Source organism: Camelus bactrianus, chromosome 9 (genome assembly GCF_048773025.1).
Source record: "Camelus bactrianus isolate YW-2024 breed Bactrian camel chromosome 9, ASM4877302v1, whole genome shotgun sequence".
Lineage (NCBI taxonomy): Eukaryota > Metazoa > Chordata > Mammalia > Artiodactyla > Camelidae > Camelus > Camelus bactrianus.
Window position 1 is genome coordinate 31373817 of NC_133547.1, and position 22309 is coordinate 31396125.

The window sequence follows — 22309 nt, forward strand, 5'->3', positions numbered from 1 at the left end:
AGAGGCTTCCTACACTACGAAATACATACATTTAAAATAAAGAAATAAATGTTTTAAAATTTCCAGAAAGGCAATATTTGTGGAGTAGATATGCCAGTTAGAGGTAGCTTGTGCTTAATTTACTGACAGCCCTTAAAATCAGTCTTGAACAATAAAAACCGAATTTAATGTGATTTGGAATCTTATATACATACTTAGAGGGGATGGATGAGAATTTTGAAAAGGTGGAACCACTGTGAGTTTTGTACAGGAAAGATATTAAATAAGGCCAAGACTTTATTATTCCAATCAAATTAGAAATTGGACACCGCACTGCCTTTAGAATTTGGGACAGTAGTTAATGAAGGATTCAATTAAATTATGCTTATAATAAGCACACATATGGGGATGAGGAATATGCAGTCTTTTGTTCTGATTTCTCATTCACTGCTACAATCCAAAAAAAAAAAAAAAAAAAGAGAGAGAGAGATGGAAATAAAATAGAATTAAGTAAAATAATGATGATTACTTGTAATTGTTACAAGCCTTAGGAACAATGAAATAATTAGCAACTGTAATCCAAGGATATTATCCAAATTTGTTTTATAAATTTGACATACTTATCTTTTCCATAAGCTATTGAGGCATTCACCATTTTCATGGCATGAAACAATTATAGATATATTGGGGGCTTCATACCAAATAAACTTCTTTTATATTCTTCTTTGTGAAACACACAAATCAACGGACTTGCCAAAGTTATGTAGCAACTCAGAGGAAAAAAACTGAGATTAAAAATTTAATTTTCTTCAAATTTTCCAATTTAGTTTACCTTTACAAATACATATTATTGATATAATTGAGACACTGCAAGTATTTCCCTTTAAAATATTATTGCAATCAGACAATGCTGAGAGAATAAATTATCACCGTATGTTATATGCAATCTGTGAAGTTTATTTCATTCCTTGAATTCTTCAGCATATTTTTATATAACACATTCACCAAGGACTTTCTGAATTCACCACTAAGGAATCCACACTGTACTGGATAATGTGAAGAATAGTTTCATAGGGAACAGTGGAAAATAAAGCAAGATACACAGTATATGTAAAGTCATTTGCTGCAGTTCTCAAGTAGGAAGGGGCAGAAATGTCATCCTGTTCTATCAGGACTGTGAATTTAATGAAACGTAAAACTGGAATTAAATTTGAATCTGGGATACCATTTTTAACTTTAGTGACAGGAGAACTATGGTACCATTTATAATAATAGCGAAATTGAGAGGTGACTTGCCTTAGGGACACCTGATGAGGTGACACTTCCTTACTTTGTGCATCTCTCTCTAACCTCCGACCCCAACTTGTGAGATTTTTAAGTACAAGGAATGCCTCATTCATCTTTGTACTCTCCAGAATACAACTTGGTACCTGGCATTCGTAGAAACTCAGTAAATGTTTATTATATGCATGAGGATTAAATATAGGTGGAAATGTCTTCTGAGACAGGGAAAGTAGAGATTTCAGAGTCATTTTACACAGAAGCGTAGCAGTGGGTAGTGTTAAGTCTAGCTACTCACTATCTGGCACATAGAAGTCGTTCATTAAATATTTCTTATAGGAATTAATGCATGGATGAAAAAAATGAATGAATGAGACAAAACTTTCAGTAAAGGAATAAATATAGTAAGAAGAGAAAATGGGCAAAGTCTGAACTTTGCAAAGTTAGAGGAAGAAAAGCAGTCAGTGATAGTGGGAAAAGAACAGTTAAATGAAAAAGCAAGATGGAGTGTCATAAACAGTGATAATGTGTTTCGTTTACCAAGCACTTTCATATTATTTCATTTTAATTCTGACAACAGTCCTGAGCTGGAGGGAGAGAACGTACTATTATCCTTGTTTTTTGTTTTTTTTTAATAGAGGAAGAAGCTGAGGCTCAGAAAGGTTAAGTGACTTGGAAGAGAGCATGTCAAACAGAAAGAAATACTTAACATTGTCAAATGCAGAAAATAGAATAAAGATTGAAAAGAGATCACTGAATTTGGTATGCAGTTCATGGAAGTCTGTGCAAAGTAAGTTGGGAAGGAGGGAAAAAGAAGGATAGAAAGGCAGACTGATGTTTTAAGGAAGAGGTTATAGGTAAAGCTATTAAAATATATAGTATCTCATATGTAATAATCGCAAAAGTATCGCACACAAATCCCATCACAGGGGTCTCAAGATGGGACAGATTCAGGACAGAAGAGGAAGACCAGAATATCTTCTTCTCTGACCCAACAGACAACTTGCTTCCTATAAACTGATTTTCACTATACCTGATATGTGTGTGCACAGAAAAGTTTCCTGACTTTGAAATGATACTTTAAGATTTTAAATGCCATTTGGGTAAGATCTTCTTGATCAACTTCTAACAAATACCGATTCCCTCTATCATTTTTTAAAAAAAACATCTTCCATTCAGTAAACAATATTGAAAATCCTTTGAACGTAGCCGAGGCACGAATGCTAACGTTAACGTTAACGTTCCAGCCCTTCCAGCCCCTCTCTCACTTGGAAAGTAGCTCTTATTGACGTAAAAACTGAAGGGTCCTGGTAAAGCAAGTAATTCTATCTGAGGAAAATTTTCCCAGGCAGTTCATTTTTTCAAGCCAGGAGGAGGGAGGGGAAACGGGAAAGTGAGGAACCACTTCTCTTTGGTTTCTCTAACGTTATGGGGTAGTTCAAGTAGAGCGTTGGAAGAAACACACCAGTAAATTTTCGAATAGAATACACAAATGAATTATTAAATGACTTCATCAAACGAACACAAATAGATCGAATTCTCTTTTCTTCTACTTCATATTTTAAATACTAAGTTCAATCTTTCAGGCTTCATATATGCAGAAGCATAGCTTTGGAAAATGTCTCTTCTCTGATCTGAGTCACATCTACTAAAGTTTGCTCAGGAGAAGATACATTTTTCTTAATATTAATGTTGTCAGTTGTGGAACATAAATTTAAATGGGTAAGATAAATTATTTTTTGATAGGCAAATAATCAGAATTGCAACATAAATACGATTCAACTGTTTACTCAGTTTTTGGTGATATGCAGAGTAACAAGCACAGTTATGTTTTTAGACAGCAGAATGCAACTTATTCATTGTTCTTTTTTTCCCTTCCTGAAGCCATCAATGAATAACAAACCACATTGTGACTATGTCTACATATCACATAAACGTCTAGATGAAAAGTGACAAATTCAGGCCATCATCCAGCTATTTGAAAACATTTATCTTGATGACATTAAACATCTGGATGTTTCCAAATACCAAGATGTCTGATGTCCTACAGATAAAATATTCTGACGACTGGTTACATTTTTTACTTATCTGTTGCATAAAAATGCACATTTGCATGTATGTATCTCTTCCTATGTCAGATACAAAATGCACTTTTAGCATGGGTATAGTAGGAAGTTATAGGAATCATCAGATTTAGATTTTTTTTTTTTTTTGCTGTTGTTATTGCTGCTGTTTTTAATGAATCTGTGACCTAGAGAAACTTCTTTCTTTTATTTTCCTTTCAGTTAATGAAAGAGTTAACTGCCATTTTGACAGTGTGTTGTAAAAGGTGAAGGATTTGCAAAATAAAGGCATGGAGGTACCTAAGCTTTTATCTACAATGGCCCACAAAAACACTGCGTGGGGAAAACATAACACAAAAAAATTGACTTACTGTTCAGCTGGAATGCTATATAAAACATTTTCTTTTCTCATTATCTTTCTTTTTTTAAGCCTGCTGTTCTTTCTTAGCATATCCATTTATGCCATTTAGATAAAATGACAGGAGTTCAAGCTTCCTAATTTGATAATTTTGATGTTTCCAGTGATGATTTGGCATGAGCATAGTGGTAAACATAAATTCTATTTTCGCCTATTCATTAGATCCTAATTTGCTTGACTCACTGAAGGCTGGCTGGTATAACTTCTCTATCACATTTTCTTACCCTAGGTCTAACTGAAGAAAAGGCTATTCTTATAGAGTAAATAAGGCAAACGTTATTACAAAATAGAATCCATATTTTGATTATGAGTTTAAAAGAAAGATTAATGTTCTTTTCAGTTCCCACCACTTTAAAAATAATTCTGTCTAAGCATTAAATCCCATTTCCAAGCCTCTTAAATCAAGATTGCTTGCATTCCATACTAGGAGAAAGAAATGAAAATTTAAGTGAAAAACAATTCTCTGAAGCTGGAAACCATTATGGCAGTGAAATAACAGACAATTGCATAACACGTCTCAGCTCCCGAGGACCTTACCTTTAGGATCACTCAGAACGGAGCCAAAGGCGCTGATGACCACATCGGCTTTCAGATGGACTATCTGATCTTCATCTTCAGTCCATTTTCCAGTTTCATCTTGCTCTGTCCGAACAAACTGCATAGCAACAATTCTCCCACCTTTTACTATAACCTTCCGTGGGGACAGGAAAGGCAAAAATTCACATTTTTCCTCCTTGGCAAGCTCCATCTAAAACGAAGCAGAACAGAGAAAAACTTGAAAATGTTTCTTCTCAATTGCCTATTTGATTTGTAATTTAATTATGTACGTTAAAGCTCTTGATGTCTAAATCAACATGAAGTTTTTCCTTTCACCAAAGCTGACTCAGTTATCAGCCTTTCACATTTTGTAAATCACTGACTCAGAGGGGTCTTGGGTTGAAGCTGTCGTGTGGAGTTTTGTAGACGTGGGCATCCCGGGACACTTCTCAGGTTTTAGCTAGTATACACTCAGTGATCAGCAGCGTGTAGGCTTCTCAGTAGTAGCCCGGTCTACTTATGCTTTTATTTCTGCAGGTTAAGCTCTCTTTTTAATCATGACTTATATGAAAATAAATACTTCTGATTCTTACCAGGCTGTAAATCCATCTAAGCTGGAAAAAAGCCATAAAGTCGGTAAGCCACTTCATCAAATTGATTAGAATGGCAGATAGGAGAAAAGACTAGAGAAATTCTGTGAAACCAAGAAATGATGTTTATTCTTACTTTTTAAAAATATAAATGAAAATTTTAAGAAAGAGAAACAAGCACGCCCCTCTTGACAAATCCCTAGCTGCTCCATATCTCTCACACAATTTACTCTGCCTTACAGTTAGACACCCTAGATTTTGCTTGTTTTCATGCCCATAATGGGATGTCTATCAAGACGGAATGTTAAGATTTAATTATTTGCTCTTTTTTTTCCCCTTAATATTTTTGGGGGAATCCAGGACTTTGCCAAAAGGAACCTAATTAGTATGTTGAATAGTCTTTTTCAAAAAAATGTAAAAACATTCTACAGAAGAGGTGGAAGGGTGTCGAGTCTCATTCTTTGCCTACCCCATGGAAGGCCGGTAGAGTCTCAGTTGACAAATGAGGTTGAGAAGGTTGTATGTGAGGTTTCAAGCCAGGAATTGTCTGGCCTACATCAAGATGGAAACACTGAGACATAAACATTTGCTGAATGTTATGATGAAGCCATGAGCCCATCTCTCAGCACTCTATCCATAACTAGTGGTTCCAAACTTTGGAATGCATCACAATCACCCTGGAGGGCTTGCTAACCATTGAGTGGGGACACCCCCACAGTTCCTGGTTCTGTAGAGCTGGACGAGGCCTGAGGATCTGCATTTTTAACAAATGTCTATGTGATGTTCTGCTGCTGTTCAGAAATGACACTTTGTGAAACACTAAACACCTCAGACTGTAGCTAAAAGATCTAGACCACAAATTCTCAATGACATTAATATCACCCACAAGGGAACAAAATTGATTTTGGGGGATGAAAAATTCTTAAGATATCATAATAGTTTGCGGCACCCCCTCCAAAGAGCCACAGCATATAAACAGATATATGGATTATCTATGCGGTTAAAATTCCAGTGTGGTGGTAATTAGAAAATATAATTCTAAAATGACTCCTTAGAGGGATAGTAATTTTTTTAAAAAGTGAGAAACCCTGATCAGCACTGCATATTGGCACAAAGCTATTTGTCTCTTACTTAGAATATTTTTGAATACTGGTTTTAAAGCCTTAAAATGGACTACACAAGCCTTATTATATAATATTTTCTTTTTCATTATAAAATTAAGAGATTAGTAATATCAGAAGTACTAACTATGTGGGTATTGTGGGTGGTAAGTGTACAGAATGGTTAATCTCAAACTGCTCATGGTTTAGAAGGAAAAGAGAGATAGGTGGAGCTGAATCAGCTTTTATTTATTTATTTATTTTTTAATTTGGGGGGAAGGAGGTAATTAAGTTTATTTATTTTTTTTTTTAGAGGAGGTGCTGGGGATTGAACCCAGGGCCTTGTGCGTGCTAAGCATGAGCTATACCCTCCCTCCATGAGTTAGCTTTTAAACCCACTTGTACTGCTTATCTGGGATGGCCCCTGCATCTCCTTCAGCTTCAAGTTCCATATATATGAAAAGGGGAGGACACCACCTAACTGACTGGTAGGTGGTGTCGTGTAAGGCAATTTCAGAAACGCAAAACACCTGAAGCAGAACTTAGCGTGTAGAAGGTGAAAATAAATGCAGTTTATTTCAGGTGCCATTTTCTGAATTCACCTTTTCCCCAAATCATTCTTCAGCCTATTTGGCACCACTTAGCAGTAGGACTATGACTCCAACAGAAAGCGAACCCAAAGCAAAGGGTAAAAAAGGGAAAGGCCAAAGAAACTTCGACTCCTCTTTAAATTTCTATAAAGTAAAAGTGTGTGATGTCTGGAAGGCAAAATATCCGGTAAATACTTCAAATTACAAAATAAATATGGCTCTAAACATACGAAACACTTGCTGTATCCCTTTTGTCACATTTGCGTAATGTAATGTCTTCTAGCTCATCAATATAAACCAGTTTATCGTGTCTCAAAAATGTCAAGTGATGCTAAATTTTAATGATAATGCCAAACTTGACTGGATACCAATGCCAAATGTTTATGGTTTGAATAAATCAACACATTATGCGTACTTATAACAGTACTCTTTCTGTGGAGGGCAGAAATAAAATCCTGAAGTATGGTGCACATATTGGGAGCATTTCTCAGACTGATTTAGGGTCTGTTTTGCTGCATTCTACTCTTCTTAAATATGAATACTTAGTATCTATTACTAAGTATTAGATATACTGTAGATAATCTCATACACTTTTTGACAAATTTGGCACTGAATTTAGAATCAACTGGCACACTGCAAACAAATCAAAACCTTTACGAATTTAAGATGAGATTATCGATGGTATAATACTTAAGCATGCTTTAGTAGCAGTGTTCTTTCTATGGTTGTTGATTTTTGAGGCTCTAAAAACTATGTAGACTTATGAACATGAAGAAACTGTATTTTAATATATCCTCTGCTCACATCATAATTTTCCATATGCACCAGGGTCGATAACTTCTATTCAAATATTTAGTATTTATATCAGATATCTGACAGGGCACAGAAGTCAGCAGGTATGAACACTGGCCCCCAAAGAGATTATTCTAAAATTCTGTGTTTGAAATTTGAGATGTTACTTACTATTTCAAACATGTAAGGTTAGACTATTAGGCATAAGGAATAAATCACACCACTTCCTGAAATTTTGCTACTAAGTACCTAGATTTTCCATTTCAAATAAAAGAGGGGAAAACTTTTAAAGGAAAGATAGAATGACATGACTTGAACATATGTAAATTATTTGGAAGTACTGATATTAAATTGAAAAAAAGAACTGAGATAATAAGATTTATTTTAGTCCAGGGGGGAAGGTATAGCTCAAATGGTACAGTGCATGCTTAGCATGCACGAGGTCCTGGGTTCAATCCCCAGTACTTCTTTATAAAAATAAATAAGTAAATAAAAAACTAATAACAAGTAAATAAATAGACCTAATGACCTCCCCCCAAACAAAAATAAAATTATAATTAAAGAATTTATCTTAGTCCATAGGGAAATATTAGGAAGATGAGAATTCAAAGTAAGTGAAGTCATATGTTAAGTGATATATCCTTTGAGTTATTTGTGGAAAACAGAGGAATTTACTTTCACTGTTAAAAAAAAAAATCTGGCAAGATAGAAATAATAATAGAAACTTATACAGCAGGTACCCTTTAAGTGGTCTACATATAACTCATTTTAATTTTCACAAATGAGATACGTTATTACACTCATATATCAGTTTTTTTTTTAACTATTAAGCTTCAAACCAACTTTTTCTCCCTGTTGTGGCTTTAAAAGTCAGTAACACACTGAGTACCACCATGATTTACAGACTTATCGCCCAACCTCAGGCACACTGCTGCCTGCTGGCCTTACAACCAGCCCTTTGCGGGAAGAAATATTATTTCCTTCCTACCGAAGAGAAACTGAGCCTCAGAGAAACCAAAGGTACATTAAGAGACGACAAAGACCAGCTAAAATCCTGACACGGTTAAAACAAAATCCTGTGGTATTCACTTTATTCAAAGGCAGCAACTGCAGTGTATTTGAAAGAATGAGACTTTGCACGGTTCTGGTTGTTGAATCTCCAAACAAGGCTAACCGGAACAGGAAAGGATCTAGCCAAGGGCAAATTAAAAGCACAGGGTTGGCTGGATAAAGGCTGCCCGCATGGGAAGAGGAAATGCAAGCTCCCAGTCCAAGTTCAGAGGTGCTATGAAGTCATGAGATACAGGAACCAAGCGAGAGACTTACGAACCTAGCATTGCAAATGAGTTAATGGAGATTCCTTGAATCCAGAGGAAGAGTAAGTGTAGAAGAAAGACGTACCACTTCATAAAGCAGAGAGCAGAGACAAGATGTAACAGTGGGAAACTAAAATCAATTTGTTAGACAATAAACTCCTCCAAAAAACTCTTTACATATAGAAAGAATATCTCACTTAACTTTCTATCCCCAGGGTCCAGGAGTGACGCTCAAATATTTAACAAATGATAAGTACAAGCAAATGAACATTCAGACAGATGCCTGGCAAATCAGAACATACTCCAGCCAATATGCCCCATGAATGGGCATCGAGTGCATTTCAGCCCTGTCCATACCTATCAGAGTGACTGGCACATGGGAGACACTGAATAACATTTTGTTTACCAAAACAAATGACTAATATGAAATCTCAGAGGACATTCAAGCTAAAAAAGAACAACCATATACTATTACCAATGGCTACTGAACACCCATCCCAAAGCAACGAATACTGAGCATGCAGAAGACATGTCACCTGACCAGAGCATCCTATGCTGTGAGTTTGAAATGAAAAAGCAAATGGTGCTCCTCCCCAGTTGTCAGTGACACTGCCATGAGAGAACAATGGACCGGACTGACCGGTGGTCTAATCTCATGCAATGGGTCTTAATATTTTATTGTTCAAATTAATCAGCCTTCTGTGCTAATTAGCTCACAGATGTCAGTGTTAGTGCTTTTTAATGCCTAATGTTTGTTAATGATCATTAATAATCAGCAACTCTGTGAGTTTGGTATTTGAACATGTCTGTTCATGGCACACGCACCACTTATTTACTTGTTTGATGGAGCCTGTTCTCATGAGGGACAACTGGTACGGAAGCAAACATACAAATGTCTCGTGTCCTTTTCTCCACCAATAATTACTCAAGGGAATAACAGAGAAAGCATCTATAAGGTTCCATCTTTGAGGTGCAATAACTCAAAATGCTACTTTCTTTTCACACCGTAGGAAAAAAGTGAAAAAAAAGAAAACGCTCTTCTTAGCTTTGATTTTTACCTCCACATTCAGGGAAGATATGTGGTTGATGCTGAGTGAAATAAAAATAGAGTGCTATAGCATGCAATAATGATCATCATTTTAATGATTAACTTTATGTAATGTGATGATTTGGTCTGATTAATATTACAGGCATCATACTGTGGAAATTATGAAACAACTTAATTTACTATAATTAAAAGCATGATGTCAATTCATTTTTAGATTGCATGTAGGCAAAGTAAGCATAGGTATAAACTATAATGAGCAGAACTCGAAACCAGCATACATTAAATTCTAATTGCCGAAGTTTGAGAAACAATATACTTTGTAAAGATTATCATCTGATAGCTAGACATTTAACAAGTTATGAATTCTGTGTGAACATAAGGATCTCAGAGATGGTATTGTCAACCAAAATTGTTTGGTAGTCTGCTTTGGCCAGTGATAATCCTGGATAATATTCTTTTATTTCATCACTGTTAAATTATTCATACTACACAATGAGTCCCATTAATTTATAAATTTACCAAACATTTATTAAGTACCTATTATGTGCCAAAATGGTGCTAGGTGCTAGTTAATAAAAAAAAACCCTACTTTCAAAAATCTCATAGAGGTAGACAAATCCATAATTATATTCAGTGTGATAACATATAAACGCATTCTGTTCTAAGGGCACATTAAAGGGCATTGTACATAGCAGTTGTCCAGGCCCAGAAAGGACAGCCTGGTCTACAGCCATACCACTCTGAACACGCCCAGTCTCTTCTGATCTCGAAAGCAAGCATGGGTGGGCCTGGTTAGTACCTGGATGGGAGAAAGGGCAGCCTGGAAAGGTGGTGCCATATAAATTAATCTTGAAGGATGAGTAGGAATTAGTTACTGAGAAATTCTGTGAGGAATAGATTATCTTCTTTGGTAAGGGAAGAGTTTATCTCAAGAAAGAAAGGAAAGTGACCTGGTTAAATCCTCTTGTTTATATGCTAATGGAAAACAAACTATCAATTAGCATTTGCAAGTGAGAGATCCCTTACCTGTGTGATGCTTTTGACAAGATATACCTGCTAGTCTAGGACTGCTATGGTGGACAAAACCTGGGAACCTTGGATTTTCACAGCAGGGCTCTCTGCAAAGAGTCATATACATTATCTAACTATCTGAGTATAAACTAGAGATGCTTTATAGTGAAAACAGCCTCCTCTTTTGTGCAAGTGAGGGAGCTACTTGTGTGACTCAGAGACCCTACATTATTCTGGATAAAAGCACATCCTGATGCAGCAAGGTGGGACCTGGGGAGCTGTCCTGGTGCTCTTCCATCTCTCCTTGTTTAGCCCACACTTCATGTTTACTTCTATCCTTGAAATTATTAATAAAGCTTGATGCAAATTATACCTCTAATTCATGTGAGTTTTATTTTACAATACAATCTTCTGGTCATTTTGGTTACTGAAAAGGCAAAGGAGGATAAAGAAAGAGGCAGTTAACTCTGACCGCCCTCTCTTTATCTCATCTTCTTTAATTTATTAAATAGTAAATTACTTAATGCTTAATTATTAAATTCCTAATATACTTTGTACTTTTTGGTTTATACAGACTCACAGTCTGTGGTGGAATGCAGATTAATCTTGACATGCTTACGACTCTCTGGAATATACACACTAATTCTGCAATTATTCTTTCCTTAGGCAAAAAAGCTTGCTGAAACCCCAAGTTGAGGTTCCCTCTTTTAGTACTTCTTATGGTGTTACAAGCACCTGGTTTCTTTTAACTTTAAGCTTTTAAAATGAGAGAATCTTGAACAGAAAGAAATGTTCCTCCATATGAGAGATGTACTACACATTGGATATAGTTGCTCCTTAACTATTCTGTGTCATGACTGAGCTGCAAAAACCAGAAATGCAATGCACGGAATAATTCAGAGGCTTAAAATGCCTTTGCACAGGTATCATAAAATCCATCTTTTCTAACAAGAAGAGAGTATTTTTAAACACTACTCATTTATGACTGGCAACATTTAAAAAAAAATCTGACTAGCTTATTACTGCTTATCTTAGATTTTGCTACAGTCAAGCACTCCTGATTATTGTAGAAGCATCTCACAAAATCATCTTCTGAGTAACTTCAGTGGCTTTGCAGTGCCTTCTTCAATCTTGAAATGCGTCTTCATATAAATTCTGCACAAATCAGGATCCTCTGTCTTCTAGTGTCACTTGCTAATCTTCTTTGATTCTACAACCTTTTATAGATCTTCACTTTTGATTTGGTATATTGCTTGGCCCTGTTTCTTTCTTTCTCTTTCTTTCTTTTCTTTTTTTTTAATGCTCAGCTATCTTTTAAGAGACTGAAAACCAGGAAGTATTAACTTTTTTCAATCTACTTTAAATGTTAAGTTGATATTGTGATGTAATACATTTTTAAAATTTAAATTAAAATGTAAATAATTAAATGAAAATAAAATAACTACCTATTTAAAAGCTATCAGAAGTAATTTTGAGGTATATGTATGTAATAAATATAAATGATGTATTTTGAGTATTTCATATTCACTTTAATTCTCCCTATAAGGTTTTCAATGTCCCTTAAATAGTTTATTCAACATGCTTCACTGATCTATTTATTGCCTTGGATCAGGCACCATCCTATACTTTCAGTCAGACACAAGCTGAACGAGCCGATCCATTTGAAAGAAGTTGCACTTTAACTTGAGGGTTGAGTATAAAGACTAGCCTACGTGATAAGTGCTATGATATAGGAAATATAAAGAGCTACAGGACCTCACAGAGGGGAGAGGCTAATTAGGACAGAACCAAGGACACCTTCAAAGACAAAATGATATTCAGAGCAGACCTTAAAGGATTTCAACTTTTTAAGAGAAAAGAATCACTTTTAAAAAGAATGACATTTTTGTTTGTTTTTACATTAATTCACGTGCGTTTTTAGTTTATTTTTATCTTTTAAATTGCATGCATGATCAACATGTGTTTAAAAATTATACAAATTTTTAATGTTTTCAATTTATAAGAAAGGAAAAGAAGATATTAGAAAGCTGAGGCGAATATTATGAATGGGAGAGGGGTTCTAACTATCACATAACAGTTAATAGAGCAATAACAATGTGAAGTTTAATAGTGGAATAACAGAGTATCATTATTTAATGTGGCTTGATAGTGACTTGGTACCAGTTGAAAATGTTCACTCCAATGAATCTGTGTGTACGTATGTGTATATATATGAGAAATTTCTCATACACACACACACACACACACATGGGAAGGTTGGGAAGCCTTTTTAAAAGGTACCTAGTTTTTAGCTCTACAGTCAAAACGATGCAGCCAGCCCCTTGGGATTTCTGAAAATAATTAAGCATTTAGAATATATAATCTTGAAGAGGCACAGGCTTCTGTTGGCTCCTGGCTTATTTACAGTCCTTTTTTTCCACACTCACCATCTGAATTATCACATGTAGTATAGAATTCTGACAAGTTCACCTGTCAGCTTCTTTGATATCCATGTCTTGAATGCAGCAGATTTTACCTCACCAACTGACTGGGGCCACATTAACTGCAACTTGTTTCAAGCGTACCATTTACAGCTATTCCCAACATTTTCAGTACAGACTTGCTGTCATTCCACGAAGAGCTAAAGCCTTCCTGTCCAAACTCCATACTCACACTATCTTTCTCTGAATGTTCCAAATACAGAAACTGGGGACTAGAAGAAACTTGAAGAAGCATATGGTTATAACGCTAGTTTTACAAATGGGCACACTCAGACTAGAATATATAACCTAGAACCAAATACTCCAACTTTCAGTATTTCCTTTTTGACTCTTCCATTCTACCTTCTCATATTATACTGAATTTTCAAGCTTTTCAAAAACATAAACACATATAGATCCTTGGAATGTCATTCCCACATCGTCATAAATGAATACAGGCACGCTTGATATCACAGAGCCAGGGGAGTCCATGACGATCATTAATTCACGCTAGGTGCCTGGGGGCCACGGTGTGCGCGTGTCTGCTTGCAGGTATCGCCGTATCTCCAGTCATGCTAACAGGTCCCCGATTACTTGCCGTGAAGAACACCAACTCAAATGACATGCAGGTGCCGAGTATTAAAGAACTGTTACAAGCATCACCCTCACTAAGTAAAATTAAATTTACCAGCTTATAAAGGTTATTTTCTAAAAGTAGTCCCAGGGTCATACTTCTTATAATTAAATAAAAACCAGAAAGCATTAGTGAATGGTAGGAAGAGACATGTTTAGCCAGTAATATTTAGATGGTGAACATATCCGTGGATGTAGCTTTAACACGATCACTTGGTATCAGAAATATCTGAGGGGAGACCTACAGACCATGCTACATGAATGGTCTATTTGCGGGGATGGTGTGGTCCCAGAAGGAGGCAATTAAAAGGTACATTTTTTTCACATGATGATGTATTGTTTCTGAGTTGTAGTAACAGATGAAGACATTTTTGACCAACAGACCAGGCATTCTAGTACTGTTATTTTATTATTAAAAATAATAAGGAACATTATCAAAATAGTTGATCTTCTGAATAGCTAAACTACGTGGAAATAGGCATTATTAAGGTTGAATCAGTTATTTTGGCGAGTGAGTGGGGGAAACCAGGGGGCTCTAGGGAGTAGCATTGAGAGTCCATTTAAAATAGAGCAGAATTAAAGATCTGTTGTGTTCTGCAGCTTTCAGGAAATTGAATATGTGAACAGCAGATTCTTCCTGTACCCCCTCTGTGTGTAGGATTGTGCTAGTAAATTAATTTTGTACCACGCTCTTCTCAGGAATAATTAATAAGAGCTACAAAGTCCTTCCCGAACCTTATCCTTTAAGTTTATCAACTCAAGCTGGTCTGTTGAGTCCTGACCTTCATGCCTCCTTTTAGGGATTCCCAACTGCCTACAGCATCCGTGCGGTTCTATCCGATCTGTCAACAGCTCTTAATACCAGCATTTGGGGGGATTCTGTTATCCTGTGAAATTTAATCTCACCTATTTAAGCTTGCAGAAAGTTCTGGGGGAATTATTAACAGATCTTTCCTCATCTTCTTAGAGGATAGTGCTGAATGATTGGCTGGTTTCCCTAAGGACCTCCCGGCTGAGAAGCGCTAGTTTGTCAGGAGCATCCCGTTTAGCATGTGTGTGAGGCCACCAGGGAGACGGAGAGACATTTGGAATCAGAATTGCATCAATATGCTGATGATGCCTCCGTAGCTTCCTTTCATCAAAACTTACATCCTGTAGCAGTGACGCTTTCTTAACTAAGATGGAAAGCGCCCCTGAACAGCACACTGCTTGTGGCTCTGATTAGCCAGCTGGAAACCACACTGATGACACATTAGAGCAGTGGCTCGGTGGTCTCTCAGCACCAGGGGATTTGTTCAAAATGCAGATTCTCAGGCCCTCCCCACACCTACTGGATCAGAAACGGGGACAGGCCCAGCAAGCTGCACTTAACAAGCCCTCCAGGTGATTCTGCTGCGCACTGAAGTATGGAAACCTCTGCCTTAGAGAAATGGGATGTGCCTGTCACTGCAGAATCTACTGGGCAGCCTCCTAGCTTAGCAGATTAAAACATTTCTGCATCTAATCACATTGCTCTTTGACACTAACCATGTAATAGACATGGTCCCAAACAATTCCATGTTAAGTCTACCCGGCCTATGTAACAATTCATATTTGTCACTAAAGGATGAGAGAACTTTATATTGTTCAATATCTCCCTCCCCAACTCCCTTGAAAAATGAGGATTAGACCACAGCTTTGGTTACATACTTCCTGGCACGCCTGGCAGTGAGGCCTTTTACCAACAGACAAACCATGTTATTCCCAAATTCCACGCAAGAGCCCAAGCCCAGCACACAATAAACATAGTCGAGAAAAACGCTGAATGTCCCTGTTTTTCAATCTTCACTGACTTTAAAGAAACCAGGTGTGGCCACAGCTTGTGTGTATTGAAAGTAGAAAGCATAGGAGGAACAGGAGCTAGACAAAGAGATTGGGGATGCTGTCAAATTCTTCATGTTGGTTAAAAATTTGTCCAAGAACATTCTCTCAAAATCCGTATCTGGAGGTAGATGCATGATACTGACTTAGTAAGTTTCCTAAGCGTCAGCACTGCCATGTCTTGGACCTCCTTCGATGTGCACGATACCAAGTAAGGGTCACGAGGGACTCACAACGGAACCGCTACAAATGCTGAAAGCCCCCAATCCTGAAGACGCACAATCACTGCCCAGCGGTCCAACCCTGACATCTGCACACATTCTGTTTCTATATTACGTATTACTCCTTTTCTCATGCTGAAAAATTTTGCCTGAAATTACCAAATGAACCTTCAGATCCTACTGCTGTAACACTGATCTAACTTGGAAAGTGATAGTGACTTGATACCAGTTTAAAATGTTCACTCCAATGAATCTAGCCCTTTTAACGCTAGAAGCCCTGGGTGCCGATTCTCTCCAGAAAACACTCACTCCACAATTACTTGTTGATCACTTTGTTTTTATAAATATTCTGTTTTTTTGGTGGGGGAGGTAATTAGGTCTATTTATTTATTTTTAGAGGAGGTGCTGGGGATTGAACCCAGGACCCTGTGCATGCTAAGCATGTGCTCTACCCCTTGAGCCACACCCCCGCCCATTTGCTGATCACTTTGGATGTGGCACCCTTGTGCCTGTGATGACCATGGCACCTGCTCTCATAGAGCTCGCCGTTCAGGCGTTTTAAACCCATATAAACATGTTAGTTTCTTGTAAGGTAAAAATAAACATCCAAACATTTGCTTTTCTAGTTTAATTAAGCCCCAGATCTGCCTGAGTTCTACTGAGCTCCGCTGCAGGCATATGACCAGGTGTCCTACCAGCCCATCGCTTCCTCTCAACACTTTGGTAACCACAGTTCATCCCGCTGAGCTCTGGCCTTCTGACTGAGCTGTGCCTGCACCCAGATCCTTCCCTTCCTAGAAGCGAGTCACATTAACTAACAGCCTCCTCTCCCAATTGGTCCCTGATTAGCTGCCCTGCTTCTGACTCAACACCCAGTAGTCAGTTATCAAGAGAGCAGTCCTCTTAAAACTTAATTCGGATCTTGGTGTTTGTCCGCTTAACACAGTTCAATGGTTTCCTTTTTCACTCAGTAAAAACTAAAAGCCTTATGAACACTTACAAGCCCTCACCACACACTGCCACGTCCTGAGCTCTCTCACTCTGTTCCAGTCACGTGGACTTTTTTTTTTCTGTTCCCAGAAGTCCAAGAGCTTTCCTCAATCGAGGGTGAAAGCATTTGCCTTGACCTGGAATGTTTTTCTCCCCAGTGTCTACATCCCATCAATGTCTTCCTCTCCACACCCAAATGTCATCATTGAGAGAGGCCTTCCTGGGCCACCCTGTGCAAAGTGGCACGTCCTTCCCCCTCTGCCACCACGCCCTCTCCCCACAGTCACGCTTCTTATACACTCAGGCTAATTAATTTTGCCTCCATTGCCCTCGCCACTGTTCAACATACATTTAGGAGACGGCTTATCTGCTTGGTTACTGAGTGCCTTTCCTTACTAGATACAGGCAAGGACAAGCATTCCCACCTGATTTGGTCACAGCTATATACCAACCGCCTAAAACAATGTTTGATATACAACGGATGCTCAATAAATTTAGATTCATTAAACAAATAAAGAAAACTTCTACTTCTATCTCAAGTAATTATCTGTTCTCATTTTTGGTGTTTTCTACTTTTGGTACTTCCTGCTGCAGGAGAAACGGCCACCACTCATTTCTAGTGACCCTTGCCAAGGGAAGATGACCATAGCATCAAGTACAAAGTAAACTGACACTGCCATTCAGGGTCCTCTGCCCTTTCAACTTTGAAGGTGCAGCCTTTTGTAATGAAAACTGACTTTAGATTTAGGAGAACAAGATTTAAAAGATCTAGTTCGAAACCTATTTCCCCAGTGCTTATTAGTTGTTGAGATCCTACGCTATGCATGGGGATGCAAAGATGCATACGATTAGCTCCTGCCTTCTTTCATCAGAGACAAGTCACTTCCCTTCAGTATGGCTAGTTTCCTTTATCTGCACCATGCTAAGACGGCACCAACCGATGCTGAAAAGTGCTCCAGAAAAAAAACTCCTTTGACTATAAGACTACCTCCACCTTGGAATCTGGAAAAAAGTCTGAAAGCATAGATTGGATGGAAGAAAACCCGGAAAATAAAGTTGACATTTGAAACTCAGTCATGAACCAGTGGTGACTCAGATATTTTAGTGAAATTAATCTGTAATGTGGTTAGTCTATATGTGACAAATTACCTATGGACTACAGTTATAATTCTTGCCTAGTATAGAGACTCCAAATATGCTCAGGCATTCTAAAGCAAATCAAATTCATAATACTGATTTGGATAAAATGAGTAATTTATCTTTCTATAAATACATTTGGTTCTTGTTCTCAGAACTAATATCCTTTATAAGGTATTATTTTTCTTAACATTAAAATTTGAGAAATCGGTGGGACACGTACCCAGCTGATGTCTCACCCAAGATTAGTCACCAGTCACCTGTAACAATGAAATGATTTTAAATCTGTCATTTTTAGTAAGTTAACTAATTATTAATTCTAAATAATGCTTACATGAGTGCTTTTCAAAAAAAAAATGGCAATCTCTTTGTTCTACTGGCTTCATAGCAGAATGAACTGACTACAAGTATGACCAAAACATATATATCTTTGAATGCAGCTTATAAATTTGGTTTATGGAAAATTCCAAATGTCTCTAATTATCACATGCTCCTCATATCCATACATTTTCTGAAGAGGATCTATTGTTGGATACGGAAGACTTAGCACATTCCACTGTTCCTAGTTAAACACAATACCTTTCAAAGATATTAACACTGAGAATAAGAAGCACTTGTGTATTGACAAAGATAAACTTCTCACTGTATCCAAATCAGTCCTATAAAATAATTGTCTTTCACTCTGGATGTCTGTACTAGGAAAAAACAACTATGGGTAGCTGAGAAGTTTTAAAATTTGCATTTCACAATTTAAAGAACATTCTAATGATTTCAACTCGGAGACTGCACATTAACAGTTACATCTCCTAAATTCTGTTGCACTACCACTCCACATTTTCTGATGGTTCCATTTTACCTCCTCGGGGACAGCTCTTATATTAACAAAGCCTTTTCTGAAGACGATGAACACTCGGCGGGCTCCGCAACGCAAAGCGGATGTCGCACAGTCGAAAGCTGTGTCTCCAGCTCCAAGTACAATCACGGCTCCCCGTATCGATGGCAGTGGAGAGTGACAGGCGCACATTCCTGAGTGATGAAAGGAAAACCCCATTTTCAAGTAGAGAAACCGTTTCTGCATGACAGCTCAAAAGATACTTGTACTCAAAGCAGTGTAAAATTGCATCTTGCAGTTTTCCAGGATGGAGTGTCACTATCAAATTATTCTGCTTCATTGAAAGACAGTTTTATTCCCACTTTTAAAATATGCTCATATATGTAATTTCATAGTCAATACTTTCAACTTCTTTTTTCCTTCTGGAAGGATAGCTATAATACACTTTGAAGAGTTTGGGTCGTAATAAACTGGAATCAATCTATTAAAACTATTTGTCAAAGTTGTAATATGTATTTTTAACTTAATAAATTTCTTTTTGTTAGGAGAAAAAAGTGATCTCTATACTCTGGTTAATAATTTGCAGTGTTTCATTAAAACACTTTGTTTAGGTATTATCTTATAAGATTTCTAAATTATGGTGTAAATTATATTTATTAAACTTTCAAAGTTAATATGTTGAGTAAGGGCTCTTTAAATAACTAAAGAATTTCTAAGAATTATTTTCTTGAGACAGTTAAAATAAAACTTTCTCTCTTTTACTGCTTTTTCCTGGTTTTGTTTCTAAACCTGAGCAATAAAAGAAAGATAATTCTCTAAGCGAACACTTCTTAAGAGGACTTATATATAGATTTGATGTCCATATGAAGATTCTTTAAAAAAAAAAAAGTAAAACGCAGGTGTTCACTATTTGTTAGGTAGCACTGTATTATTGGATTAAATAAAACTGCTGACAGGATAAATTACTACAATTTTGAAATGGCACCACAGACAGCACAGTGTAATCATTCTGCTTGGCAAAGCTTGTATTTGGGATTACATAATTAGCCCTCAATAATTCTCAGATACAAGCTCCGTGTACTACCATCTTCTGTGGCAAGCAACCCGTTCCCTCGGAAGGAAGAGGCTGGAGGTGGTACACAACTTTAGCTGTAAAGTTCTGCAGACTGATCTACTAGAGAAAATTTCTTATCTTTTTCAATTTTAGCAGAAAAATGTAAGGTCTTCTCTTTTCTACTTGTAATTAGATGCTGGAATAGCTGAAGTTCAGACTTCTTTAAAACTATATGGTTAAAAGAGTTTGGCTACCAGGTTTTGGGAGAATATATTACAGCTTCTTTATCACTAAGGCGATGGTTCTAGCCCAGTCAAAGCAGAGGACAGGCATAGCGTCGGGTTATTCTTCCTGGGGTATGTGAAGTGGTAGCACACAGAGACTAGGCATTAGGGTGTCCATCAAAGTGTTTTAATTAATTTCATAAAACTGTGGTTGCTCAAGAATAGACTGAATCTTTCTCCCTGCGAGGATACAAATCATGGAAGACATGTAATCATTTGTCCTATTTTAAATTAAAACAAAAAACCAGAATCAATTAGTTCTCAAAGTGAAGTTCCTGCCATTTCTTTTAAGAACATCTTCCAATGTTTGTTAAAGACACTCTTACTTTGAAGCAACTTTTCGTAATGCACTGTAGACCTGTATATAATATAGTGAAAAATTCTTATGATGTTTGACTGGAAGGCTGGACAAATAGATGATTCTAGCTAACTACTATATTAGATTTTTTTTCTCACCTTTCATGGTGTTATTAAAGTATGAATTGGAGACCTGAACATGCCCTACTGAGCCTGGATTTAATATAAATTTACAATGTATACAACAATATAGGCAACATTGAGAACAGAAGACAGTACGTGGTACCTGCTTTACTGTTTTTGGCTACAAGTGGCAGAAAGTCTTTGGATGTGTAAAACCCTTCGTCCTGCGTTAGGCCTTGGAAGATGTGATCCTTTCTGGGTTCTGGCAAACCTAAGCGATAAAAATTTATAAAATATCATTAGCAGAAGGAGTGATATTAGGAAGAAAGTAGAAAGCTGCAATCATTAAAATAATGCAGCTCTTAAAGAAAAAAAATTAACATAAAAGAATGTACATAACACAATGTAACAGACCTCAGAGTACACCTTTAATATATAACCAAGCACTCGTCATAAATTGCTCACACATCTGCATATATACAAATACAGAAATACGGATACACGTGTAGTGTTAAGGGGAAAATCAGGTTATAGTCTTTCTTCATGCATAAATAAAAATAAGTTTCTGATGTATTAAAGTGTTAAATATAAAAAATTCATCACAAAAATTAAAAGAAAATATGGACACATATTTATCTAGTTCCTGAATATGGAAGCTAAGGTGGGGGGGGGGACTAAAAAATTTCAAAGGGAAAAAGTATTTTACCACAAAAATTCAGCTACTTCTCCACTTCAAAAATATTATAAACAAATTCAATGACAAGTGATTAACTAGAAGAATATTTTAACAAATAAAATGTTCTATATAAAGAAGTTTCTCAGTTTCAGTGAGGAACATATTACTTTTCAATAGAAACACAAACAAAGGATAACAAAAACTGAGATTAAAAAAATATAAACAGCTTACAAGCACCAAAACCCTTCACTCCCTTTAGTAATTTAAGAACTGAAAGTTTAAAAAAAAAAGAGATATTATTTCTCCTCCATCACAAAGAATTTAAGAAAATTACACTATCTGGCAAGATTAAAGGCAGGATTTGTTATTCTCTTTCAGTAGAAATTTGGTAGAAATTGGTGCTCATTTTCTAAAAAATAGTTTTGAGTCTATCATAAGGAAACACAAGACTGCAAATAAAGGTTTAATGTACAAAGATAGTCAATAAAATAAAAGAAAAGCAGAGAGAGAAAGGATGGAGGAATATGAAAATGCCAACAGAATGAATAAACTAGTTTCACTTTAAGAAAAAGACAACAGAGGGAGGGTACAGAGCAAGTGGAAGAGCGCATGCTCAGCACCCACGAGGTCCCGGGTTCAATCCCCGGCACCTCCTCCAAGTGGAAAGCAATGAAGAAACCTAATTACCTCCCCTTAGAAAACAAACAATACAAGAAAAAGACAACAAAACAAAATGCAGCCATTGAAACAAATATTTGAAAAATGCGGTAACAGATTATGGTCAAAATATAGTGCTAAGTAAAGTAGCAGGACATAAAACACTGCGTACGGTATCACTCAAGTTCTGTAAAAAACATGAACTGTAACGTCTCAACAGTGATCGTTTCTGGGGTGGGATCACAGATATTCTGCTTTTTTATTATTTCCTTATTTTCCAAAATTTCTACACTATGCATGTCTGAACTAATTAGGAAATAACTGCTAACATTTTGAAAAGAATATGAAGATCAGCAGGCTA

At 36.7% G+C, this 22309-nt stretch overlaps 1 protein-coding gene across 2 annotated transcripts in view; it reads right to left on the reverse strand.

Annotated features, from left to right (window-relative positions):
• The window catches only part of DPYD (dihydropyrimidine dehydrogenase), a 720294-nt gene that overhangs the window by 392995 nt on the left and 304990 nt on the right, over positions 1-22309 (reverse strand). For both annotated transcript variants that reach the window (XM_074370016.1, XM_074370017.1), the window contains exons 9-11: positions 20779-20886; positions 18882-19051; positions 4279-4489 (exon numbers count right to left, since the gene is read on the reverse strand). In XM_074370016.1, coding sequence (XP_074226117.1) covers positions 4279-4489; positions 18882-19051; positions 20779-20886 — 489 coding nt within the window. The remainder of the gene's footprint in view (positions 1-4278; positions 4490-18881; positions 19052-20778; positions 20887-22309) is intronic.